Source organism: Enhydra lutris, unplaced genomic scaffold (assembly GCF_002288905.1).
Source record: "Enhydra lutris kenyoni isolate GAN:26980312 unplaced genomic scaffold, ASM228890v2 scaffoldscaffold114, whole genome shotgun sequence".
Lineage (NCBI taxonomy): Eukaryota > Metazoa > Chordata > Mammalia > Carnivora > Mustelidae > Enhydra > Enhydra lutris.
The window spans coordinates 732,726-760,512 of record NW_019154198.1 but is presented as its reverse complement, the minus strand read 5'-3'; the positions used below and the strand labels follow the sequence as shown (position 1 = coordinate 760,512).

Genomic DNA, 27,787 nt, shown 5'->3' with positions numbered 1-27,787 from the left:
GGCCCGGGCCCCGCCCTGGCCAGAGCTCAGACCCCCATGCTCAGTGGGGAGTCCGCTTGTCCCTCTGCTCCTCCCCCTGCTCCTGCTTTCTCTCTCATATAAATACATAAATAAATAATCTTTAAAAACCCCAAAATATCCCTGCTGCAGGGACAGCTGACCACAAACACACTCTCTTTTTAAAAATTTTTGATTTTTTATTTAAATTCAATAATTAACATATAATGTATTATTATCTTCAGAGATAGAGGTCAGTGATTCATCAATCTTATATAATACCCATAGTTCAGTACATCACGTGCCCTCCCCCACCCCACCCCCAGCAACCCTCAGTATGTTTCTTATGACTGAGAGTCTCTTATGGGGGTTCCTGGGTGGCTCAGTCGGTTAAGCATCTGCCTTCGGCTTGGGTCATGATCCCAGGGTCCTGGAATTGAGTCCCACATCAGGCTCCCTGCTCAGTGGGGAGCCTACTTTTCCCTCTGCCTGCTCTGCCTGCTGTTCTCCCTGCTTGTGCTCTCTCCATGACAAATAAATAAATAAAATCTTTTAAAAAATAAAATTTATTTGAGAGAGAGAGAGCGAGAGAGAGAGAGAAGGAAAGCACAAGCCAGGGGGAGAAGTACAGAGAGAAGCAGACTCCCTGCAGAGCAAGGAGCGTCATGTGGGACTTGATCCCAGGATCCTGGGATCATGACTGGATGTGAAGGCAGACACTTAACTGACTGAGCCACCCAGGTGCCTCGGAACACACTATTTCTGCAGTGAAATGTAACAAGACTGCCACAGAATGGAAATAGAAAGATTAACACTAGTCTCACATAAATTGTGGCCAAGTTTTGTCTTAGGTGAGTCTCACACAAACTTGCTAATACTTTCTAATTTTCCGAGATTTGTGGATGGCAAGTTTGGCAGAGAACAAGGCTACTGTTCTTTCTCCCTGCGTCAATCCCAGGCTGGTGAGAAGGGGACTTGCACCTCCAGGAGGTGCTCCTAGTCCAGAGAAAAGGCCACAAGGGCTGAGACTAAGGTCATTTCAATGGAAAGGGAGAGATGGATTCTTATTTTATGTTGAGAAAGTGCACGATGTCTGAGACTCATTTGTCAGAGATGGAGGAGTTACAACGGGGAGAGATCCCTGGTTTGAAACGAGGCTGGGTGGGGTGCAGGAAAAGTGGCAGGAATAGACTTTTGGAAAGCCAGCATTTCTGTTTCCTGACTCTTTGTAGTGGGAATGACCACCAGTCATTCATACAAGATGAGGGAGAGTTGGGGAAGCAGAAGGCACAGTAAGGGAAGGGAGCTATGGGGCAATCCAAACATTATGTCTGTCCTTTACTTTCAAGCCATATCCACAGTGAAACAACCCCACCTCATACTGTGCAGCCCCCACCACGCCTCATTGGTGGGGTCCGCTCTTGTCCTCCTGCCAGTTTTCTGTCCTCAAAGTAGCTGTCACAAGGACCCTGTATAAACCATCTGACCACGTCCTTCCCCTGCAGAACTCCCCAATGGCTTCCAGAGTCACTCTGCCACAGTGCAAACCGCCCTTGGCAAAGGACCTCCCCACACCCTAAAATGTTGCAGACTCACGGTTTCACAAAAATGCAATAAAAATGAGTTAGCAGAAATGCAAAGCCAAAGAGAAAACAAAGGCATACAAAGTTTAAGGGCTTTTATGTCACCAGATTCAACAGACATAAAACGTCTGTAACTTGTCCTGAGTTTATACACTTGCTCTCTGCTTAGGTACTTTGCTCGCCAAAGACAGGAGCAAGTGTGGAGAACGGCAGGGCCCCTGGACCGCTCTAAGTGTCACAGACACTGCGAAACCAGCTTCCTGACAGCAGCCCAGAGATCCTGTTGATCCGGCTTCAGTGGCCTGTCTGCCTCAGCGGCGCCCCCTGCCACAGCCTCACAGGCTCCCACACGTCTCACTGGCAGCCTCACTCTTGTCTTTGGTCTTTATTTCCCCCTCCCTTTGCTCCTCAACTTCTGTCCAGGTCTGCAACGGACATGTTTCCTCCCATCTTGGGACCCCACTCCCATCAGGCAGTCTTTAGTCACCCTCTTTGCTTTATTTTTCTCCACAGCAATGACCTTCATCAGACAAACTATATTCTTCTTACTTGTCTTGTTTATCATCTGTCACTCCCCATAGAATTTAACCAACTCACAGACAGAAGATTTTTTTCTATACTCTATCCGGAGTGGTTTATATAGAGCCGGGCACTTGTAAGTTCTCATTACTTATGTGTCTGTTTGAAATAAATATCACAGATATGAGAGTCTGTGCCCTAAACAGCCATGGTGGCCGTAGAGAGGGCAGTGTCAGATGAACCACAGAAGGAAGTATAGAGCGGAGATGTGGAGATGGCTCTGGGATCCAGGAGAGGTAGTGCTCTTTCAAGGGCTGCTGCCTACAACCCAAAATCAAGATAGAGAAATTAGAAGTTAGAGGAAAGCACAGATGAGAGCAAATTCCGGAGTCCTGTTCCAAAATATAGGGAAATGCAGGCCATCTCGGACCTGTCTGGATGAGAGCCCAGAGCTGAGGACAAGCTGAAGAAAGCCATTTCGTTTACCACCTACAGGGCGGGACAGCCAATACCTTCATGTACCACCTCCTGTCTGTGGTGCTGGAATAGGCAGCAATATCAGGTCAAGAGGATTGGAGGAGTGGTCAGTCAGGCTATCAGCTGCCCCTGGGCTGTTGTGCCGTTCTCTTTCCTCCCACAGACCTTTAATGACAGTTCAGGTGATACGTGCACCCTGGCCAAGTTAAGCTGAAAATCGATGACCTGGTTGCCTAGTATAGAGGGAGCGGGACTCCCTTCTCTGATCCCTGCCCTTGTTCCACATTCACTGCATCTGCCAGAGCACATAGCCTGATTTTGGCCTTTCCTCCATATGCACATGAGACAGAGCATCTCATATATCCAGTGAAAGTAATTAGATATGGAAAAAATCACAAAAAAATCATAGTAAACAATATATGACATCTGGAAAACAGTGATGGAAGAGTACAAATAAATTCAAATAAGCAAATAGAGTATCAAGGAGGGCTGCCTAGGTGGCTTACTTGGTTAGCAACTCTTGGTTTCTGCTTGGGTCATGACCTCAGGGTTGTGAGATGGAGCCCTGCGTCGTGCTCTACGCTCAAAGGGGAGTCTGCTTCGGGATTCTCTCTCTCCTTCTGCCCCTTTCCCCACTTGCTCTCTCTCTCTAAAACAAATTGATAAATCTTTTAAAAAATAATCAAGGAGATGAAGAAAGACAGAAGCCATAGGAAGAAGATATGCCAAAAAGAATTAGGAAAATGTTGGTCATGGAAAACATTTATAAAGATAGGACTGGGAGGCGCCTGGGTGGCTCAGTGGATTAAGCTGCTGCCTTTGGCTTGGGTCATCTCAGGGTCTTGGGATTGGGTCCCACATCAGACTCTCTGTTCAGCAGGGAGCCGGCAACCCCCCCTCTCTCTGCCTGCCTCTCTGCCTGCTTGTGATCTCTCTCTCTGTCAAATAAATAAATAAAATCTTAAAAAAAAAAGACAGGACTGTCTTGTAGAATAAATAGAATGAGATATTTACAGAATTAATTAGTGAGTCAGACGATCAGAATGAAGATGAGATCTGAAAGGCAAAGGATACAAGAATGAAACAGAAAGCATAAAAGAGCTAAGGTCGTGATCCGGCCTGTGGGAATGGGTATTCTTCTGGTTTATGCTTGTGAAAGTAACTAACACACAATGCTACTAAACATCACTGTGGAATACGTAAAGAAAACGAAAGTACAGTTATCAAGGTCTGGATGTAAGTATTACCAAAATGAGGGGGAAGTATGTGATGACCCAGCAGAAGACACATGGTAGGAGATTCAGTGGCTTGAATCAGGCACGGACACGAGATCCGGAAGTTGCTGGACTCTGAGGCATGTGAGACGCACACTATGGGTGACTCAGGCCAAGAAGAAGGATGTGCATGTGATCCTTATTGTGGGCACTGTGACAACGTGACCCAAGGGCATATGTATAGTGGTTGGTAGGAGTGGTAAAGAGAGGCCAGAATTTCCTCACTGGGAAATGGTGTAGCTCATTTAAAGGGAAGCAGATGGGGCAGGGTCTGGGGCAGGACAGGGAAAAAGAGATTGATATTTCGGTGAAGGAGACCACAGTGTGAATTGAAAAGCTCTCTTCCTTCTCCCAGTGGCCCTCAATCTTTCCCCAATTAGTAACGCTCAGAGGAAAGGAACAAATTTCTGATTCCTTCACCTCAGGCTGGCCCATCAGAACTGGGCACCCAGAGTCACATTCCAGGCTTCATATTTCTTGTTAGTCGTTAACAACTCAGAGGGAGAGCTTTAGATCTCTGTCAGGCAGTTGTTGATAAAGATGATGCACACATCCATACGAATTATAATGCTTTTGATATTGATGGGTTTTGAAATCAGATCTTTAAGGTCCAAATCTGTTCTATTTTAAAGAATATGTTTTGACTCTTATAGGTCTTTTGCATTTCCATTTATATTTTATTTCATTATTTTTTTAAGTAAACATAACCTCAAGATGTTATTGTCTTCATAACATAACTGAAGGCGAAGCTTAGAACTGGATTGCTTGGCTCTTTATCTTCTTATCTAATTCCAGTTCATGTGTGAAAGGGGGCAGGAGGGGGCGAGGAGCTAAGTGTTTGACTCTGGGGACAGACGGATTCTAAATCATCTGAGTTGTGACCATTACCAGCTGGCTGACCTTGGTCACATCTATTCTTCCCAGGCTTCAGGGTTCATGTCTGTAAAAGTGGAAAAATGGACATAAAACTGTACAGCACAGAAAGTGAGGCAGACATTAAATAACAGATGATATTATACAGCTCAGTGAAGACCCTATCCCAGTGCAAAGGTGAGGAAAGATTCTCAGCAAAGAGAAAAGCAAGTACCAAGACTCCAAAGCTAGTGAGAACTTGGCATGTTTGGAATCAAGTGAAGGCCAATAGGGCTGGAAGAGGAGAGTGATGGTTGGAGGATGAAGGGAAGGGGCTGACGAACATGTTTTCACAGGCTATGATGAGAAACTTGGATTTAGTCTGACTGTTCTAGGAAGCTGTGGGAAAGATTTAGCAAGACAGACACATCATATTTTAAAAAATGTCTTATTTCGAAATAATTACAGATTCACAGGGAGTTGCAAATATAGTGCAGAATACCTTTCACTTAGTTTCCCTTATGGTAACATCTGACATAATCTTAATATCAAACTGGGAATTTAACATTGGTTAAGTCTTCAGACCTTTTTCAAAGTTACCATTTTACACGTGCTTGTGTGTGTGTGTGTGTGTGTGTGTGTGTAGTTCTGTGCACTTTCATCATAGGTGTCGATTCATTAATTACCTCCACAATCAAGATACAGAACTTTTTTTGGCAGAAGGTCAAAGTTTGTATTTAGCCCCCAAATGGAGATGGTGCAAATCAAATGAAGAGAAGTCTGAGGTGGAGCAAAATATGCCTGCGGAAATGAGGGGTCTTTGTAAAAATAGTCCTTGGGGGCTCAAATCTTGGTCTTAGCATTTGACATGAGCAACCAAAAATTTCTATGTGTCAGTAAGCATTTTGGTCATGACATTACAGTGACCATCCTGACTAGTTGGGAGTTGTTTTTTGAAGGGAAGGCCAGGAGAACAATCAAAGTTTAGAAATGTGCCCATCCAAATAGATCAATTGGGTGTGGGTATTGCTATGAGCAAAGTTTAAGATCATCTGAGTAGGGGCGCCTGGGTGGCTCAGTGGGTTAAAGCCTCTGCCTTCGGCTCAGGTCATGATCTCAGGGTCCTGGGATCGAGCCCCACATCGGGCTCTCTGCTCAGCAGGAAGTCTGCTTCCTCCTCTCTCTCTCTGTCTGCCTCTCTGTCTACTTGTGATTTCTGTCAAATAAATAAATAAAATCTTTAAAAAAAAAAGATCATCTGAGTAGGCTTCAACATGGTCGGGCAGTTAAAGGAAAACTTATGGCATGTCCAACTGCACAAAATTTTGCCAGTGAAATGGGAACAAAATTATGGCACTAACCAGTGGTTGGCTGTGGCAGTGGGGTTTACAAGGGCATGGGTGTCAGTGTGCCAAAATACAGCCAGATGGCTGTTGCATTGCCAGATGGGGTCTGCTCAAGGCCTGCAGTGTTCCAGGCCCATGTTATTATCTACACAAAGTAGGTATAGCCAAGCTATGAGAAGCCGGAAGGCTGGGAGACATATTTGTCTTGTGGGAGTGCTATAACCGGAGGCACTGAGGGCGCGCTGACCACATGGGCTTAGTGTGGACTGGGTAATACTCCCATTTCAGGTCTATGTAGTTGGAGGGAACGTGCATTCCTTAGTGGAGTATCTTACTAGATAAGTCCGGTTTTAGTCTTTCTTGGCTTCTCTGGTATTCACACTGCTGTGGGTATGAGCTCTGGACACATGATCCCTACTTCCTAAGTGAGATTTTTTTTAAAAAAAGATTTATTTGTTTGACAGACAGAGATCACAAGTAGGCAGAGAGGCAGAGAGAGAGGAAGGAAGCAGGCTCCCTGCTGAGCAGAGAGCCCAATGCAGGGCTCGATCCCACGACCCTGGAATCATGACCTGAGCCAAAGGCAGAGGCTTTAACCCACTGAGCCACCCAGGCGCCCCCTAAGTGAGATTTTTATAGGCATTCGAAATTAAGTATCTTTTATAGCCAGGATTATTTGGCAAAGCATGTGGTATAGGCTACGCAAATCAACACCTATCAGGGTGCCAAATAACTCTGGCAGATAGCCAAAGGGACACTCGATAGTGAGATGATCATATCCCAGTAACTCAAGCCTTGACCTGGCTTCCATCCTGCTCAGGAGTGGGGCAAGTCCAAAAAAGACAGATAAAAGAGGAAGAGGAAGAGGGAGGAATGCCTAATCAATATGATCCTTGTAGATGCTGATATGTGAGATGTCACTGGAGAAGGGAGGTGAAGGCAACTGATTTCAGTGCATTTTGATATTGAGTAGAGGGACCCAAGGCCTGGGGATTTAGTATAATGAGGTCCAGTGGTAGGAGGCAGACCCATTTATAAGATCACTTGTCTATAATTTCCAAAAGATTTAAGTGTTGAGGCATTCTATAAGACCAGCAGCCTGGGACAGATAGGGAAGGTGAAACATCTGTTGAATGCCTTGTTCTAAAGTGAGAGCTTCTTCATTCAATGTTGGTAATGTCTGGAACTCTAAAGGGCATGAGTGTTTTTGTAAAGCTTTGTATGGCAGCTCCATCAGTGGCACGTGTAGTGGGGTGGACAAATAAGGTGTATGAGTAGGTATTCAGTACTGTCAAGTCATAATAAGTGGCACTGGCAGAGGCGGGCAGACGCCTGATAAAACTGATTTGCTGGTGACCTTAGGAGATCCCTCTGGGACGGCGCCCCTCCATTGTATTGCCAATGACAGTGTTCCCACATAGAGTGCATTGACGTGTCACATGTCGGCCATGACAGGAGAGTGGGGGAAGCCCTCTGAGTTTAGCCCAAATTTCAAGGTTTGAGGTTCCTCTAGGACTGATATTTCATGGTCTAATGGGCTTTGCAAAGAAAGATGAATGGGGTCGTCTGACAGTTTTCAACCAAGGATTTGAAAGTTGTCCCAATCTATCAGCTTTGGAATTAAATGAGGCCCTAACAGCATGAAATTTGGCATGGGCAAAGACACAGGTGATCTTAATTAGTACCTTTGGGGTAAAGTTCTTCACCCCAGAGGGGTAAGTTTTGAATGAGATTTTATTATTGCCATTGGTTGCACCAAAGAACTAGAAGTGGCAATGACACAGGAGCCTGTAAAGTGTCCTTGGGGTCATCTGTTGGCCAGGGCATTCCCCAATGCCAAGTGACTGCCTGGAGTTAGGCCACTTGTATTGACCCTTGAGTCCATTTTTGGGGATGTCCTGTTTAAAGGAAGAAAAGCAGCAGCTCTTCAGAGAATTCCACCACATGTACTGGTGGCATTATCAGCAATAAAGCATGTGACTCCCTTTGTTGTTCACTTAGTTGTCCTAAAGCTATCCCCGGGTAATCAAAGGTCCAGGAGAAGGGTGCCCTCCTTCAGTACTGTGGGATCTGGCCAGAGACTGAGGACAGGTAAAGCCCTCTTCTTTCAGGTGGGATACACCAGCGGGTCCCGGTTGGACTCCATCCCATATCAAAGCCTTGATGGTCATGCTGAGCTTATGGGATGTTGCCTTCATGACCAAGGAAATAATGGCTAACTGAGTGCAGAGTGGCACAGGTTCAGGTCCTGGGAGAGCTTCCATTTCCAAAAGGGCTCAGCATGCAACCAGCAGTTGTCCCTCAAAGGGCATGTAATGTGGTCAAAGCAGGCAGCTTTCTGCACCGGAAAGGCTTACAGGTAACCAACTGTCTGCACGAGTGGTCCAGACACTCTAAGAAACACAGGAGGTGAGCACAGAACTTCTACCACGTTGCCAGTAGGCAACTAAAAGATGGGACTGTTGTAGGGCCATCTGAACTGAATCTAGGGCTTTTTGTTGTAAAGATCCCACTAGTAGGCTAATTTTTGGGTGAATGCATAATAAACCTTAGGTATTTGTAAATGGAGAATATGTTGCCTTCAGAGCCAGAAAGAATCACTAGGTTTGGTCGCTCAAGACTGACTGAAGCTGGGGCGCCTGGGTGGCTCAGTAGGTTAAAGCCTCTGCCAGGGTCCTGGGATCAAGCCCCACATCAGGCGCACTGCTCAGCAGGGAGCCTGCTTCCCCGCCCCCTCCCCGCATGCCTCTCTGCCTACTTGTGATTTCTGTCAAATAAACAAATAAAATCTTTAAAAAAAAACTGACTGACTGAAGCTGACAAAATTAGAAGTTGCCTTTTAACAACATGAGTACAGTGGCCCTTAGGCACACTAGATGAACCTAAGACTCACTGAGGTGGCATGACCTTGAACTTTACAGGGAGGGGGGCCAGAGCCCATTCGCTCTCTGCAAGTGCAACAGTGATTGTTCACATATACTGTGTGCCCAGCAAGTTCCCTCGGAGGAGGATGTCATCAGTGTAGTGGAATACGTGGGTGCCTGGGGAGAGCTAAAACCAATCAGGGTTTTGCCAGTAGAGGTTATATGTGGTGGTTGAACTTCTGAGGTATCCCATGGGAAACTGAGTAAAGTGATAAATTGTTGAATTCACCTTGAGAGTGAATATTATTGAAAGGGTGTTGAAATAAGCACTGAATAGAACATACAGAACAGCAAAATATTTGCCAGCAGACAACTGGATGGCTTCACTCACTTCACTTATGTGAGTATAGCGATTTTTTTTTCTACTTCATATCCATCTAATCTTTTTTTTTGAAATAACCATTTTTTTTTTAAGATTTTTTTAAAATTTATTTATCAGAGAGAGAGAAGGAGAGAGAGCGAGCACAGGCAGACAGAATGGCAGGCAGAGGCAGAGGGAGAAGCAGGCTCCCTGCCAAGCAAGGAGCCCGAAGTGGGACTCGATCCCAGGACGCTGGGATCATGACCTGAGCCGAAGGCAGCCGCTTAACCAACTGAGCCACCCAGGCATCGAGTATAGCGATTTTAACAGACAGGACTAAGGTGGTAGTAACTTACCGTGAAATGACATTCCACTGAGGATTCTTAAATATCTACTGTGGTTTCTCAGATATAAACAAAACTGGTTACTTGCTGTAAGTCAATGAACCTTACCTAATTTATATGTTAATGTATTCTTGGGGACGCCTGGGTGGTTCAGTCAGTTAAGTGCCTGCCTGCAGCTTGGGTCATGATCCCAGGCTCCATGGGATCAAGTCTCACATCGGGCTCCTTGCTCAGTGGGAAGCCTGTTCCTCCTGCCTGCTACTCTCCCTGCTTGTGCTCTCTCTCCCTCTGAAAAATGAATAAATAAAATCTTAAAAATATATATACACATATATTCTTGATATACCTTCAAAATGATTCCTGGCCCTTTTCCGTTTTTTTTTTTGTTTGTTTGTTTGTTTTTTAAGATTTTATTTATTTATTTGACAGACTGAGATCACAAGCAGGCAGAGAGGCAGGCAGAGAGAGAAGGGGAAAGCAGGCTCCCCACTGAGCAGAGAGCCCGATGCGGGGCTTGATCCAAGGACCCTGGGATCATGACCAGAGCTGAAGGCAGAGGCTTTAACCCACTGAGCCACACAGGCACCCCGTTTCTTTTTTCTTATTCAATTGGTTCAATTGTTGTTTTGCTTACTGACTTTTGCCTACTACTTCCTTTCCTTATTTCATCTTTGAACTTACTTTAAATTTTTCATTTAAATACATGAGGACAAATTTACATAAATTATTTTAGTCCCTGCCAGATGCCTGCAGACAACTGTGATTACAGCTAGCGAGATGTGTTCTCTGAGATCCAGCCCTGGATCTGAGGCAGGGAGACAACAGACAGCTATTATCTTCTCCAAACATGAGTGCTACTAACATTCTTGTTATTAAAAAAATACCAAATACAGGCAACTGAAATGTGACAGATTTCAATGAACTTTAATTTATATGCACTGGAAAACTCTAGAAATTAGACGCTAAGACTCATTCTTCAGTAAAATATGGGTGATAATATCAAGAATGTAGAGAGCATAACCACACTTCAAATGTTCCCTCTGAATGTTTTCAAATTTATTGAAATTTGCCGATCATTTTTATGGAAACCCAAGCTGAGAATTATGATGGATTACTTGCGTTTTTTGGTCAACAAAAACAAAGATATAAATTTCACATAAAGTTCATAATAAAAGCATATAAAGTTCATAATAAAAACATGAAAAAAAATTTCATATAAAGTTCACAATAAAAACATGCTTTAACCCCAAAATAAAGTGTTGGGAAATTGCATCTCAACTGTTAATTTGCATTCTTGCTGATACTTTGCAAGAAAAACAATTTCAAAGTTTGGCCTTTTTCCAAGAATTTCCTGTATTTCAAATATCTTGCCTGCTTTTTTTTTTTCTTCAACAATTGAAGTATTTAACTGAATTGTCATCAGTATTATAGATCTTCTTTTGTGTTTTCAATGAAATTTTTGGTTTCAGGGGTGTTAAGGATATTCCAAAACATTAACATGTATATCTTAACTATGGTGCAGTTTATAGCTCCTAATTATAGCTTTAGTAAATCTCAACTTGTCATGTCTTAATCAGTTTAGTATGTTTTATTATTGCCTATGTTCTACAAATTATTTGCAGCTACTGGATTAGAAGGGTGGAAACAGGATGCTACGTCTCTGGCAACTCTTCCCAACTGTGCTCAGTGACATCACACTGGCAGCTTGAGATCTGCCATAGTGGGAATATTTACACCAGCGAACTTGAAAGACACTACAAACCAGGACTTACATGTATCACTGAAAGTCTGGACTTAAGAACATGATGGAAAATACGTAAATAATGTAGATTAAACTTGAAAGTGTGTGGTGCATGTAGTCTTACCTTCTACTTACCACAGAAACACCTGAGGAATAAACGTAAGCTATTCCTTTGTTAACAAAAAAGAAAATAGCCGCAATTCATAAAAAAGAAAATAGTCTAAAGATATGAACAGACATCAAGATACATGGATGACAAATAAACACAAGAAAAAAAATGTTCAACATCATAAATCCCTAGGGAAATGTAATTAAAATTACTGCTTGCGGGGCGCCTGGGTGGCTCAGTGGGTTAAGCCGCTGCCTTCGGCTCAGGTCATGATCTCAGGGTCCTGGGATCGAGTCCCGCATCGGGCTCTCTGCTCAGCAGGGAGCCTGCTTCCCTCTCTCTCTCTCTCTCTGCCTGCCTCTCTGTCTACTTGTGATCTCTCTCTGTCAAATAAATAAATAAAATCTTTAAAAAAAAAATTACTGCTTGCTTGTTAAAAAGGTAAATTCCAAAGACTGAATCAAAAGACTGATGCCATGTATTGGCAAGGATGTTGAAGAACTGGAATGCTCATGTGCTACCAATGGGTATGCAAAAACAAAAAATCATTTTGGATACTCTGGTAGTTTTTTTTTTTTTTTAGAGATTTTATTTATTTATTTGGCAGACAGAGATCACAAGTAGGCAGAGAGGCAGGCAGAGGTGGGGGGAGTAGGCTCCCCACTGAGCAGAGAGATGTGGGGCTCAATCCCAGGGCCCTGGGATCATGACCTGAGTCGAGGGCAGAGGCTTCAACCCATTGAGCCATCCAGGTGTCCCTCTTTGGTAGTTTCTTAATAAGTTAAACATTCACCTATCCTATGGCTCAGGCATTTTACTTTGAGTTACTAACCCAAGAGAAGTGAAAAATACATATGTACATATTAAATTATATGTAAGTGTTCTAGCAGCTTTATTTGCAATCGCCCAAACGAGGTACCAAAGGCTCCTAACAGATGAATGGATAAACAAATGGTATATCCATAGAAAAGATACTATGCAGCAACAGGGTGAAACACTTATATTAGTATCACTGAAGAATTAATTATCTTAATTATCTTAAGATAATTACAAATCATGAATGAAACCAGAAAAAAAAAACACTTTATGATTCAGACCATATAAAATTCTAGAAAATACAAACTATTATAAATGAAGGTAAATCAAAGGTTGCCTGGAGAGGGGAAAGACACATTATAAAATGATGTGAGGCAAATTAGGGCTGATGGACATGGTCATAATCATGATCATGATGAAGTTTTGCAGATTTGTATGTACATCAAAACTTAACAAACTGTACACCTCAAATAGGTGGAATATACTGTATGTCAATTATACCTGAATCAAGTCCTACGGAATAGTTCCAAACAAACAAAAAAACACAAAACAAATACAAAAACAAAACCTGAATAAAGTTCTATGAAATAGTTCCAAACAAACAAAAAAACACAAAAGACGTCCCTCCCTCTTTTCATAAAATCAGGTTCTGCAGCCCTGTATTGACTCTATCTCTTTCCCGATGGCCTTGGAGAAGTGGCCTTGCCTTAGTGGTAGCAAATACTTATGACTAAGTAAATCCATACCACTCACTGAACAGGAATGCTGGCTAGGTCACAGAGCCACACCGAGGGACTAAAGGATCTCCTTTCTCTGCATGCTTGTTTTCCTATGTGTGTAGAAATGGCTTTAGGTGAATATACCAGAACCAGTAGCTTATCAAAGATCTCAGCGACAAAAGATGCACATACCTGGAGGTCCTGAGTTTCTATACATACCTATCCTGCACAATCACAGTCACTGGGGCATTTGTTGATGCAATGCTAGAAGGGGCATGTGCCGTCTACTTTGCTTCAGACTCCTCCATTGTTACTGTACCAATTATAGTTCCCCGGGGGCTCTGTCTTCTCACCATGACACTTGCCTAATGAATCCTTGGTATCAGGGTACATGGCTCCTTTGTAGCACCTGGGGTAGAGACTCAACACTACTGAGCGTTATGTGACATCCACTGTGAAAAAGAAAAACAATTCCTGTAGTTCTCAGAACCACTGAAGGTTGTCACAATTTCCTGACTCTTCAGGGTGTTCTCTGAGCCCACAAAAAAATCCTGAAACCCAGTCCACAAATTAGGACAAGGCCTGGCAGTCTTTCCTATGAGACCTCAGGCAACAATGTAAATTGTTGGAAAAGCTGGAAAGAGAGCTATTTTCTTTCCAGACTCTCATCTGAGGCACACAAAGCATTGGGAACCCCAACAAAGGTGTTCACTCCGTAATGCCGACAGAACCCAGGCATTTTCAAATCACCTCACATAGTGAAGAGAACCCCAAGAGCAAAGATGGCTTAAACAATAAAGTCTTTATTACTGCAAAATCTAAAGGAATAGGAGGCAGGGAGATCCCAGGTTGGTGACTTGGAGGGCAGGAAAATCCAAGAGGAGTGTCACACAGAACAAATACATCCTTGAAAATGTGGTCCTTCTTGGCAAGTTACCAGCAGAAGTCAGCTTGGGTCCTCTGGGCCATGCTCTAACTTCTACAAGAGAAGAGAATGAAGGCCCTATAAGGGCTAAGAGTAATCACTATTTCCTCCAGCAAAAGGGAGGGAAAAAGGTCAGCTTCCCTGAGCACACTGTGGTGGTAACTAAAGCACTAATGCACACTGTAAACGCTGAGTGGTAGAGGTGATAAAACTTTTCCACAGAAACTGGCAGTGACATAAACCTGGCAAGAGCCCTGGATAGGTTAGAAGTGTAACACAGCTCCTGTATAGATTCCCACATACTTCAACTAAAGGGAGATCTCTCCACTGTGGATTTTCAGATGTATGGGCTTAAATTTAGGTAGATGGCTTCCTCACAACTTTTCTCCTCCAGTGTAATTATCTAAGGCCTTTCTCTAGTATGAAGTCTCTGGTGTTGAAGGAGGTCAGATTTGGAGCTAAAGGATTTCCCGCATTTTCTGCACTCAGTAGATCTCTTTCCAGTGTGAACTCTCCGGTGCTGAATGAGGCTGGAGCTTTGGCTAAAGGATTTTCCGCATTCCCCACACTCATAAGGCCTTTCGCCTGTGTGAACTCTCAGGTGTTTAACGAGGTTAGATTTGCAGCTAAAGGACTTTCCACATTCACTGCACTCAATAGGCCTTTCTCCAGTGTGAACTCTCCAGTGGTTCTTGAGGTTGGAGCTATGGCTAAAGGATTTTCCACATTCCCCACACTCATAAGGCCTCTCTCCTGTGTGGACTTTACGATGTGAACTGAAGCTGGAGCTTTGCTTAAAGGATTTCCCACATTTACTGCACTCATAAGGCCTTTCTCCAGTGTGAAGTCTCCTGTGGTGAATGAGGCTGGAGCTTCGGCTGAAGGATTTCCCACATTCACTGCATTGATGAGGCCTTTCTCCAGTGTGAACTCTCCTGTGGTAAATGAGACTGAAGTTTTGGCTAAAGGACTTCCCACATTCACTGCACTCATAAGGCCTTTCTCCAGTGTGAACTCTCTGATGTTGAATGAGGTTGGACCTTTGGCTGAAAGATTTTCCACATTCCCTGCACTCATAAGGCTTCTCTCCAGTGTGAACTTTCCTATGGCTATTGAGGCTGTAGCTTTGGCTAAAGGATTTCCCACATTCATTGCACTCGTAGGGCCTTTCTCCAGTGTGAACTCTCCGATGTATAATGAAACTGGAGTAATAGGTGAAGAATTTTCCACATTCATTGCACTCATAAGGTCTTTCTCCAGTGTGGACTTTCTGGTGCTGAATGAGGTTACATCTTCGGGTACAGGCTTTTCCACATTTGCCACACTCATAGAGTCCTTCTCTACTGATAACTCTCTGGTCCTGAGCAAGTGTGTCTGCGCAGCTGAAGGCTTTCTTGCATTCTCCACAGTTGTGATGACTTTTACCACTGTGAAAGACAGCCTTACACTCATTGTTCAGCTTCTCCCCAGTGTGAGTGACCTGTTGTTGGAGAAATCCCATGCTGGCTAAGAAGTCCTTCCCTGTCTCCTCACAGGTAAAGGGCTTCCCTGACACCTGGACTGTATAGTTCTTTATAAATGAGGCTCTGTCCACAGAATTTCTGAAGGGTATCTCTCCAGTGCGCTGCCCCCGGTACTGCTGAAGGTTGGCATCTAAACATAATTGTTTCCTAGATGTATATGGTTTTTCCCCAAGATATGTTCCTTGGTGCTCAGCCAAGTACAAAATGCTTCTCAAGATCGGGCCATGCAGTTCAAAGGGCTGGGCCTTCTGGGAAGGTGAATCTGCCTTAAGAGTCCCAATCTCTGAAACTCCTATAGGAATGCTCTCTTCGGAAGGTGCATGCTCATCCTCCACTCCAAGCCAACAACCTGAAAGCAAAGAAGTGATGATGAAATACATGTTGACTTTACTGGGAAGGGGCAAAACCCATCACGAATGTACATCTGACACATTAAAGAACCAGTATAAGGAACTGTTTTCAGGAAAAGGAAGTTGGGGTTAGGTTTGGGAAGCAGCTGCTTTGTACTACTGGGTCCCCAAGGTCACAGAACTGGGGAGGCCTCATTAGGCATAAGATACAAGAAAAGGGTTGGGCTGGGGTGAAACACATGTTCTACAACCCATTCTACTGTTAATGGCTTTTAGCAGGATTACATCTGCTGTGACTGTGATGCTGGCCAGAAGTCTATGTCCACATGTAGGAAAATCTGACTGGAAGAAAGTAACTGGCTTTAAGAATTCATAAAAGATGGGGCGCCTGGGTGGCTTAGTCAGTTAAGTGTCTGACTCTTGACTTCAGTGCAGGTTGTGATCTCAGGTTAGTGAGATCGAGCCCCACGGCAGGCTCCACGCTGGGCATGGAACCTGCTTAAGATTCTTTCTCTCCCTCTCTCTCCACCCCTCTCTTTAAAAAAAAAAAAAAAAAAAGAATTATTAAAAGATATGTGCACACTTTAGAATACAGCAATGTTAGAAAGCACTGTGGAGAGAAGAGTGTGAGGAGTAAGAAAAAAGGTCCAGAGAGGTGGGGATTGGCCTGGGGCTAGAGAATGAATAAAAATGACAAGTCAGCAAAGTGTCAAGAATGGAGAAGGGAAGGTAGAAGTGAGTTGTGGCCACCAGCAATGGCACCAAAACACAAGTCAAACACAATAGGTTCCTGGTGTGATTTGAACAAAGGTCTGATATCACATTCTCCCCCATCTGTCATTCACCTGGATCAGGCCCTCTCTGGGCGCATCTTGTGGAGACTGGAATTATATCCATCCTGTGACGCACAGGAGACTCTTCCCCTAACCCCAGCTGAGCAACTGCATGGGACCTGGAAGATCCAAATCCTAAGGATAAGATAGGATAGGTCAGTGGTTAATATTGGCCTGGAACAACTCAGCACACAATGGATCACAGGAAACATACTATAAAAAGTACCTCCATGCCCAGCTAGAGGGAAGATGGTGGGGCAGTAAGCACCAGGAGCCTGTCTCCTCACCCGGACCACAAATGCATTGACAGACTCAATCTGATTTAACTATTTTGCAACTCTAGAGTCTAATGAATGCTTGCAACTTGCTAAATTGCTTTAACTTTGGTCAATATCAGCTCTTAGCAATGTGTTAAGTTATCTACATCCCAACTTGTCTAGCTCTTGAGTCCTACAGCAGGCAGTCATACACATTTTTCTAGAGCAGCTTGCTGGAGTCCAGGTGGGCAATAAGGACTCTGTCCTCCAAGTATCACAGATCTATGCTTCTGATGGTGGAGGTGTAACAGACGGGTGGGCAGCCATTGTTGCAAAACCTCTCCCTCCCTGACTCAGGCAATTTTATAGGAGATTTAAAGGGCAGATATCTATCCATTCCACCACCTCCTGTTTCTCTTATTCCTTTTTTGGGAGGCAGAAATTCAAGACTAGGATATTCAAAATCACATATATGGAGGAATAGAGAAAATCATTATACATGCCCAGGGAAAGGCACAGTCTTAGAAAAAAACAGAGGACACCTTAAGTTTATACCTCAGACCGATCTCCAGTAGACACCCTACAACCATTAAACAAACAACCTCCAAATGTTCAGTTTTCAACAACAACAAGAACAACAACAAATCACAGGACACACAAAGCAACAAGAAAGTTTAATCCATTCTAAAGAAAAAAAAATCAGGGGCGCCTGGGTGGCTCAGTGGTTAAAGCCTCTGCCTTCGGCTCAGGTCATGATCCCAGGGTCCTGGGATCGAGCCTCGCATCGGGCTCTCTGCTCAGCAGGGAGCCTGCCTCCTCCTCCTCTCTCTCTCTGCCTGCCTCTCTGCCTACTTGTGATCTGTCTGTCAAATAAATAAAAAAAAAAAAAATCTTTAAAAAAAAAAAAAAAGAAAAAGAAAAAAAAATCAAGAGAAAGTGTCCTTGAGAAAGACTACATTGTGTACTTATTAGACAAAGACTTTATTTTTTTCTTCAAGATTTTATTTATTTGACAGTGAGAGAGAGAGAGAGAGAGCGCACAAGCAGAAGGAGTAGGAGAGGAAGAAGCAGGTTCCCCACTGAGCAGTGATCCCAATGTGTGGCTCCATCCCAGGACCCTGGGATCATGACCTGAGCTGAAGGCAGATGCTTAACCAAATGAACCACCCAGGTGCCCCTAGACAAAGACTTTTATTTATTTATTTATTTATTTATTTATTTTAAAGATTTTATTTATTTATTTGACAGATAGATCACAAGTAGGCAGAGAGGCAGGCAGAGAGAGGAAGGGAAGCAGGCTCCCTGCTGAGCAGAGAGCCCGATGCGGGGCTCGATCCCAGGACCCTGGGATTATGACCTGAGCTGAAGGCAGAGGCTTTAACCCACTGAGCCACCCAGGCGCCCCCAAAGACTTTTATTTAAAACATCTGTCTAAAAGACGCTCAAAGAGCTAAAAGAAAATGTGGACAAAGTCAAGAAAATGTTGCATGGCCAAAACATAAATATCAATAGATATAGGCAATATAAAGAATAATCAAAAAGAAATTTGGGGGCTGAAAAATATAATAACTAAATGAAAGAACTCACTAGAGGAATACAAAAACAGCTTTGAGTAGGTAGAAGTAATCAGTGAACCTGAAGATATCAAATCTGAGGAAAAGAAAGAAAAAGGATTGACCAGAACTGAACAGAACATAAGAACCTATGGGATACCATCAGTAAACCAATATATGCAATGTGTTAGTCTAGAAGAAGAGGGAAACAAAAGGACAGAGAGCTTATTTGAAGAAACAATGCCTGAAAACTTCCCAAATTTGATGGAAGACACAAATATTAACATTTAAGAAGCCCAGTGAACTCCAACCAGGCTAAACTCTGAAACTCACTCTTGGCACATCATAGTCCAAGTGTCAAAAGCAAAATGCAAAGAGAGAATCTTGAAAGCAACAAGACAGAAGTGACTCATCACATACAATGGATCTCCAAGATGATCAGATTTTTCATCAGAATCCACAGAGGCAAGAGGTAGTGGGTTGATATATCCAAGGGTTGAAGGAAAAAAATCCAAGAATCCTATAACAAGCAAAAATGCCCTTAAAAAATGAGAGAGAGGGGCGCCTGGGTGGCTCAGTGGGTTAAAGCCTCTGCCTTCGGCTCAGGTCGTGATCTCAGGGTCCTGGGATCGAGCCCCACATCGGGCTCTCCGCTCGGCGGGAAGCCTGCTTCCTTCTTTCTCTGTCTGCCTCTCTGCCTACTTGTGATCTCTTTCTGTCAAATAAATAAATAAAATCTTTAAAAAAAAAAAAGAAAAAAAAAAAGAGAGAGAAATTAAGACCTTACAGATAAGTAAGCGCCAAGGAAGTTCTTTACTACTAGATGTATCCTGCAAGAAATGGTAATGGGGTTCCTTCAGGTTGAGATGAAAGGACACTAGACAGTAACGCAAAGCCATCTGACCAAATAAAGATCTCTGTTAAATTAAATACAAAAACAATTATAAAAGCTAATAAGTTGGGCTTATAACTCCACTTTTGGGGGGCACCTGGGTGGCTCGGTCGGTTGGGCATCTGCCTTCCGCTCAGGTCATGGTCCCAGGGTCCTGGAATTGAGCCCCGCATCGGGCTCCCTCCTCACCGGGAGGCCTGCTTCTCCCTCTCCCACTCTCCCTGCTTGTGTTCCCTCTCTCACTGTGTCTCTCTCTGCCAAATAAATAAAATCTTAAAAAAAAAAACCCAACTCCACTCTTTGTTTCCTGTGTTTAAGAGATTAACGCATAAATAACAATTACTGATCCAAATTTCTGGACATACAACACATACAAGATGTAATTTCATGACATCAGTAACTAAAGGGTGTAGGAACAGAGTCGTATAGAAGCAGAGTTTTAAAAAAATATGACTGAGGGGCACCCGGGTGGCTCAGTGGGTTAAAGCCTCCACCTTTGGCTCAGGTCATGATCCCAGGGTGCTGGGATCGAGCCCCACATCAGGCTGTCCACTCCGCAGGGAGCCTGCTTCCTCTTCTCTCTCTCTCTGCCTGCCTCTCTGCCTACTTGTGATCTCTGTCTGTCAAATAAATAAATTAAAAAATATATATATGACTGAGAGGCACCGGGGTAGCTCAGTAGGTAAGCCTCTGCCTTCAGCTCAGGTCATGATCTCAGGGTCCTGGGATTGAGCCCCGCAGAAAGCCTGATCCAACCCCCCATGCCTGCCTCTCTGCCTACTTGTGATCTCTGTCAAATAAATAAATAGAATCTTAAAAAAAAATATGATTGAAGCTAAGCTGGCATAAATTCAAATTAACTGTTATAATTTTATATGTTAAATGTAACCCCATAATTAACTAAAACAAAACAAAACAAAACAAAAACCCAAAAAAGAAAAAACAAAGCCCTCTAGAAGGTATACCAAAAAAAATCCTCCAAAACAAAACCAACAAATCAGAACATTTCACTACAAAAAAAAAAAAAAAAAAAAATCAACTGAATACAAAAGACAGCAATACAGAAAATGAGGGGAAAAAAGCTGCAAGGCCTACAGAAAACAAATAACAAAATGACAGATGTCCCTGCTCATCAGTAGTTACTATAAATGTAAATAGATTAAACTCTCTAAACAAAAGACAAAATTGGTGGAATGGATAAAAAAATGTGACCCAACTATATGCGGCCCACAAGACACTCACTTTAGACCCAAAGACATAAGTTCAAAGTGACTGCTTGGAAGTGACCATGCAAATAGTAATCCAAAGAGAGCAGGGGTGGCTACACTAATATTAGACAACAAAGTGATTTACACCAAAAAAGGTTATGAGACAAAGAAAGTTATTATGTATTAATAAAAGGTTCAAGACACAAGAAAAGATAATAATTATAAACATTTAGGCACCTATGACCAAATAAAGATCTCTTATCAAATTAAAGATCATTGGGGCGCCTGGGTGGCTCAGTGGGTTGGGCCTCTACCTTCGGCTCAGGTCATGATCTCAGGGTCCTGGGATCGAGCCCCGCATGGAGCTCTCTGCTTAGCGGGGAGCCTGATTCCCCCTCTCTCTGCCTGTCTCTCTACCTACTTGTGATGCGTCAAATAAATAAACAAATTAAAAAGAAATAAATTAAAGACCATCAAAACCATGAAACAAAAATTGATAGAACTGAAGGGAGAAACAGACAGTTCTAAAATAATAGCTGGATATATCAATTCCCCACTCTCAAAAATATAGAATAAACACACCAAAGTAAGGAAACAGAGGACCTGAACAATACAAAAAACCAAGTATAACTAGCAGAATATACAGAACACTGCCCAACAGCAACATAATATACATTCTTCTCAATTGCACATGAGACATTTTCCAGGAAAAAGCATATGCTCCGTAAATTAAGTGCTACTAGATTTAAAAAGACAGAAGTCATGCAAAGCATCATTCCAATCAAAATGGGTGAAGTTAGAAATCAAAACCTGAAGGAAAACTGGAAAATTCACCAGAAAATTCACCAAAAAAACCCTGGGGCACCTGGGTGGCTCAGTGGGTTAAGCCTCTGCCTTCGGCTCAGGTCATGATCTCAGGGTCCTGGGATCGAGCCCCGCACTGGGCTCTCTGCTCAGCAGGGGCCTGCTTCCCCCTCTCTCTCTGCCTGCCTCTCTGCCTACTTGTGATCTCTATCTGTCAAATAAATAAATAAAATCTTAAAAAAAAATTCACAAACCTATGAAAATTAAACAAATAATTTTTAAACAACCAATGGGTCAAAGAAGAGTCATAAGGGAAATTACAAAATACTTAGGTTTAGAGACAAATGAAAAGATGGTATCAGCAATAATTATGTGAAGCAGCAAGAGCAGCACTAAGGGGGAAATTTATTGCTGTAAACACATTAAAAAGGAGAAAGTTCTTGAATCAACAGCTTACCTTTACGAACTTTTTTTTTTTTTTTTTTTAAGATTTTGTTTATTTATTTGACAGACAGAGATCACAAGCAGGCAGAAAAGCAGGCAGAGAGAGAGAGAGAGGAGGAAGCAGGCTCCCTGCTGAGCAGGAGAGCCTGATTCGGGGCTCAATCCCAGGACCCTGCAATCACCACCTGAGCCGAAGGCAGAGGCTTTAACCCACTGAGCCACCCAGGTGCCCCTACCTTTACAAACTTAAAGAACTAAAAAAAGAGCCAATAAACCCAAAGCTAGTAGGAAAAAAAAAAGAAGAAATACTAAAGATGTGAACTGAGATAGAGATAAGAAAAACAACAAAGAAAAGGCAACGAAACTGAAAATTGGTTCTTTCAAAAAGCTATCAAAATTTAGACAAACTTTTAGGGTGCCTGGCTGGCTCAGTCAGTGGAGCATGATTCTTGATCTCGGAGTTGAGCTTAAGCTCCACGTTGAGTTTAGAGATCACTTAAAAATAAAATCTCTAAAAAAAAAATTGACAAACTTTTACCTGGATTGGCCTTAAAAAGAAAAGACTCAAAGTGACAAAATGAAAAATTATAGTGGGAACATGACTACCAATTCTACAGAAATAAAAGAGATCATAAGAGAGTACTAGTAAGGAGACTGAATCACTAATCAAAAACCTCCTGACAAAGGAAAGCCTTGGGGCACCTGGATGCTCCCTCAGTTAGTTAACTGTCTCCTTCCAGCTCAGGTCTTAATCCCAGCGTCCTAGGATTGAGTCCTACATCAGGCTCCCTGCTTAGCGAAGAGTCTGCTTCTCTCTCTACCTTTCCCTCATGCTTGTGATATCTCTCTCTCTCAAATAAATAAATAAAATATTAGGGCGCCTGGGTGGCTCAGTGGGTTAAAGCCTCTGCCTTCAGCTCAGGTCATGATCTTAGGGTCCTGGGATCAAGCCCTGCATCCGGCTCTCTGCTCAGGGGGGAGCCTGCTTCCCCCCTCTCTCTGCCTGCCTCTCTGCCTACTTGTGATCTCTGTCTGTCGAATAAATAAATAACATCTTTAAAAAATAAATAAATAAATAAAATATTAAAAACAAAATAAACTTGGGGCACCTGGGTGGCTCAGTTGGTTGAGCACCTGCCTTCGGCTTGGGTGGTGATCTCAGGGTCCTGGGATCGAGCCCTGGATCGGGCTCCCTGCTCAGTAGGGAGGCTGCTTTTCTCTCCCATTCTCCCCCTGCGCACTCTCTCTCTCAAAAGAATAAATAAAATCCTTAAAAAAAAAAAAAAAAATTAAAATAATAAAATAAAATAAACTCAGCTTTCCTTTGGGGAAAAAAAGAAAAAGAAAAGCCTGGACTTGATGGTTTCACTGGTGAGTTCTGCCAACCACTTAATGAAGAACAAACACCCATTTTTATAAAAAACAGACAAAGCCACTAGGAGCAAACAGAAGACCAATAATATACTTGATGATTCATCAAGGTAAAAAAATCATCAACAAAATACTCCCAAACTGAATTCAGAAGCATACTGAAGGATTATACACCATGACCTACTGGGATTTACTTCTAGAATGAAAGGATGGTTCAACATACAAAAATTAATCAATGTAATACATCCCACTCACAGAATGAGGGAAAAATTATATGATCATTTCAACTGATGCACAAAAAAAGTCTATCAAAATTTAACACCCTTTCATGATGAAAATAGTCAATAAACTAAGAACAGAAGGAACTACCTTAACATAGTAAAAGTAAAAGATCACAACCCATGGCTAATATATTCAATGCTGAAAGACTGAAAGCTTTTCTTCCAAGATCAGGAAGAAGGATGCCAACATTCACTACTACTATTCAAAATGGTATTGGAAGCTCTAGACAGAAAAAAAAAAAAAAAAAAGGAAAAGAAAAAGAAAAAGAAAGGCATCCAAAGCGAACGGAATAAGTAAAATTATCTTTGCTTGTGCATACATCATATACAGAAAACTAGGCCTAAAGACTTAAAAAACTTTTAGAATAAGTGAACTCGGCAAAATAAGAGGATACAAATAGGATATTAAAAAAACCAGTTGTGGGACGCCTGGGTGGCTCAAGTTGGTTAAGCAGCTGCCTTCGGCTCAGGTCATGATCCCAGCGTCCTGGGATCGAGTCCCACATCGGGCTCCTTGCTTGTCAGGGAACCTGCTTCTCCCTCTGCCTCTGCCTGCCATTCTGTCTGCCTGTGCTCGCTCTCTCCCTCTCTCTCTCTGACAAATAAAAAAAAAAAAACTTAAAAAAAAAAAAAAACAAACCAGTTGTATTTCTGTACATTAATAATGAACAATCTAAAAAGGAAACTAAAAACAATTCCACTTATAACAGTATCAAAATAATAAAATACTTAGAAATTAACCAAGAAAGTAAAGTATATGAACACAAAAAACTACAAAACATTGATAAAAGGAATTAAATTAATAAGTGGAAAGACTTCTATATTCCTGGATTGAAAGATTTAATACTGTTATCAATACTACTCCAAACCATCTACAGATTCAATGCAATCCCTATCAAAAGCACAATTTTTTTTGTAGTAATAGAAAAATTCACATGGAATCTCAAGGATACCAAAAAGCCAGAACAACCTTGAAAAAGACTAAAGTTGAAGGAGTCACACTTCTTAATTTAAAATTTTACTCCAAAGCTAAGTAGTCAAAACACTGTGATACTGTCATAAAGACAAATAAAGACCAATGCAATAGAATAAACACTCCAGAAATAAACTCTTGCATATATGGTCAAATTATTTTCTACAAGGAGGCCAAGACCATTCTAGACCACTCAGTGGGGACAATCCATTAGGCTGACATCAAGGCTATGGATCCTGAATCCCTCCCTGTGAGGGTCTGAAGCAGCAGGTGTTGTGGCAATAAAGGGAGAGAAGGGGACATGCAGTCCAGCTCTAGAAACCACAGCACCTACCCAGGGAATTGGGGAAGGCAGCAGTACCCATCATTCAGAGGTGAGACAGAGCTGCACCTACGGAAAAGAGAAAGGTAGAGCCTCTCCCAGGGCATGGAGGTGGGTGTGAGGGCCTTACCTAGTGAGGATGTGAGTGCAAAGTTCTCTAGCATCACATCATGGTACAGGCATCTCTGATCCTCGTCTAGGAGATCCCATTCCTCCCAGGAGAAATAGAGGGCCACGTCTTCAAAAGTCACACTTCCCTGCCAGGATAGAGAAAGGTGAAACCACGAAAAGCCTCACTCCTGAAGACCCATACTCCATATCCCCACAGATCTACCTCACGTCCCTCCTCCTCTCAAGATCCCCAAATCAGAGGAGATACCAGACTCTTGTGTCACTGGTGTCTGCTCTTTCCTTTTACTCCCGTAATCGCTGTGCTCACTCTGTTTCCCACTCTGCAATCAAATGGAATGTGCTAAGACCTATATAAGATCACCTGCTGGGGCGCCTGGGTGGCTCAGTCGGTTGAGTATCTGCCTTTGGCTCAGGTCAGGATCTCAGGGTCCTGGGATCCACTCCCACATGGGGCTCTCTGCTCAGCAGGGAGTTTGCTTCACTCTCTCCCTCTGCCCTCCCCCTGCCTTCTTGTGCTCTCTCTCTCTCTCTGTCTCTCCCTCTTTCTCAAATAAATGAATAGAACCTTAAAAAAAAAAAAAAAAAAGACCACCTTCTTCTACTGATCCAGATTTTCCCTTGCCTCCAGATGGACGCCTAACTTCAGAGGCAGTCATTCCGAGCTCGACTCTGGCGCAGTGCCCCGGTTTGTTCTCACCAGAAAGAAAGGAGGCCTGCAATCACCTGAATGCGCTGAGCCTCATCTCCAGGCAGTTCCACATACTGACACATCTCTTTCCCTTGATCGGCCCAAATGGGAACCCCTTCGTATAAGCCCTGGCCTAGACTCGACTTTGAGCTCGGGTTCTTCAGGGTCCCCAAACTCAAGGGCTGGGAGAACGGCAGATGAAGAGTTCATGACGCCGCGGATCTGGACAACATGTGGTACGGAAGCAGGAGGGACTGGTACCCGTCCACTCACCTGTGTAGGTTCCAAAAGCACTTCTGCAACCATGGAAACCTGTGGGAAGAGGCAGGTCTTCGAGAGATGTGGCCATGGCGACTTTCCAGGGCCTCAGGCCTTCCCTGTGTCCCTGCGGGGCACCAGAGCCAGGTAACCTGGGTCAGACTGGCCGGCCAACCTCTGTGCTGTGTGTCATTGGGAAAAGACTCAACTTCCCCCTGTGTCCTCATCACCGTCTACAACTTTTCTATTGAGCAGACTTCGGAGGCTACTCAAACCCCAGCGTAGACCGCGTCTCTTTTCCTCAAAATTCTCCACGGCTCCCAGGACCCTCAGAACCGAGGTACGGCACCTCGGCCCGCCAGTCCAGGGGTCTCCGCCTCACGCCCTCTGAGGGCGGAAGGGCAGAATCTTCCCCCTCAGGCCCCCTGCAGCCCCCGCCCCAGCGGCCCCTCAGCCCGGAGCCCGCTCCCGCACGCAGCCCGCCGGCGCTCACACACGCGCCCCTGCCCACCAGCGCCTCCCTGTTCTGGACACCCGGGCCTGGGCCGCAGGGTCGCGAGCAGGCGCCCCGCGCTCGGGCCTTTGGGGTCTGGGTGGGGGGCGGAGGGGAGGCCCCGGGAGACAAGGGTTTACCTCAGCCGGGTCCCTGGGCGCGGCCGCCGCCATCGGAGCCTCTCGGGGGAGCGAAGTGATGACAGCTGAGCGGCCCCGGCAGTCGCGGACACCGAGGTCTCCAGGCGATCCTCGCAGGCGGCGAAGTCCCCGACCCCAAACCCACCTTCCTACAGCGGAGACAAAGCCTCCTTTTATGCCTTCTCTATCCGTCGCCTGGGTCGCAACCGGTGTTCAGGATCCACTGACCAAGCCCGAAGACCCCAGAACCGCTAAAATGACCGCCACGGAAACGACGGAAGTCCCGCCTCAAGGCTGATTGCCCTGCCGGAAGTGTCCCATTTCTGGGTTTTCATTGGACTACTGCGGCTGCCGCTCAACGCAAGCCTTTCTGGGTAATGTAGTTCCTTCGGCAAGGCAGGCGGGAAGAGGGGCGCCCAACACCAGGAACTCTCAAAGAAAAGATCAAACAGCAAGGCTAGGCCCAAGGTAAATGACCCTTTACTTCTGGGGTCCGGAAAGGTGTTCGGTTCCTCTTACAGAGGCAGCGGACAACTTCTGGGGAGTCTTAAAGTGCCCTCTAGGGTCTTTGGTGCTACCGATCGCTGGAGTGTTTCCGCATTATTTCAGACTCTATGAAGCCGGCTCTAGCAGACGTCCACTGGTAGCGTCCACTGGTGGCGGGCAACGAGTGAGCACGGTCTTACCAGTCTTTACACGCAAGTGGCCTGAGGTGTTAGTCACTGTTTCGAGCTTCAGTCCGTTGGGTCCGGGACAAAGAAAAGCATTTGACCTTTTTTGGTATCTATTTGTCAATAAAAGAACATTCTGAAAATAGCACCAATCAATCATATCAGGTCCAGCATGGCTACTAGCATTTCCAGTGAACTTAAGAAATATATCATTTGAGGGGCACCTGGGTGGCTCAGTCAGTGAAGCATCTGCCTTCGGTTCAGGTCATGATCCCAGAGTCCTGGGATGGAGCCCCGCATCCAGCTCCCTGCTCAGCAGGGAGTCTGCTTCTCCCTCACGGTTGTGATGCTCTATTGCACACTCTCTCTCTCTCTCTCTCAAACAATAAATAAAATCTTAAAAAAAAAAAAAGGATACTGAAAGGTTTTTTATTGCAACCTAATTAAAATCTTTAATACGTAAATTGTATAGAGGAAGCTCTCCTGACAATTTTCAGTACCCCACTAATCAATTTGATAGACAAAAATTCTTTTTTTTTTAAACTTTAGCTTGCTTTTTTTTTTTTTAAAGATTTTATTTATTCATTTGACAGACAGAGATCACAAGCAGGCAGAGAGGCAGGCAGAGAGAGGAAGGGAAACAGGGTCCCTGCTGAGCAGGGAGCCA

At 43.8% G+C, this 27,787-nt stretch overlaps 1 protein-coding gene across 1 annotated transcript in view; it reads right to left on the bottom strand.

Annotated features, from left to right (window-relative positions):
• LOC111139712 (zinc finger protein 211-like) overlaps positions 1-27,287 on the bottom strand; it is an 83,528-nt gene extending 56,241 nt beyond the window's left edge. Inside the window, exons 1-4 of the mRNA XM_022492064.1 lie at positions 26,450-27,287; positions 25,832-25,870; positions 24,869-24,995; positions 14,336-15,580 (exon numbers count right to left, since the gene is read on the bottom strand). Coding sequence (XP_022347772.1) covers positions 14,336-15,580; positions 24,869-24,995; positions 25,832-25,870; positions 26,450-26,482 — 1,444 coding nt within the window. The 5' untranslated portion in view covers positions 26,483-27,287. The remainder of the gene's footprint in view (positions 1-14,335; positions 15,581-24,868; positions 24,996-25,831; positions 25,871-26,449) is intronic.
• Between the last annotated feature and the right edge of the window lie 500 nt (positions 27,288-27,787).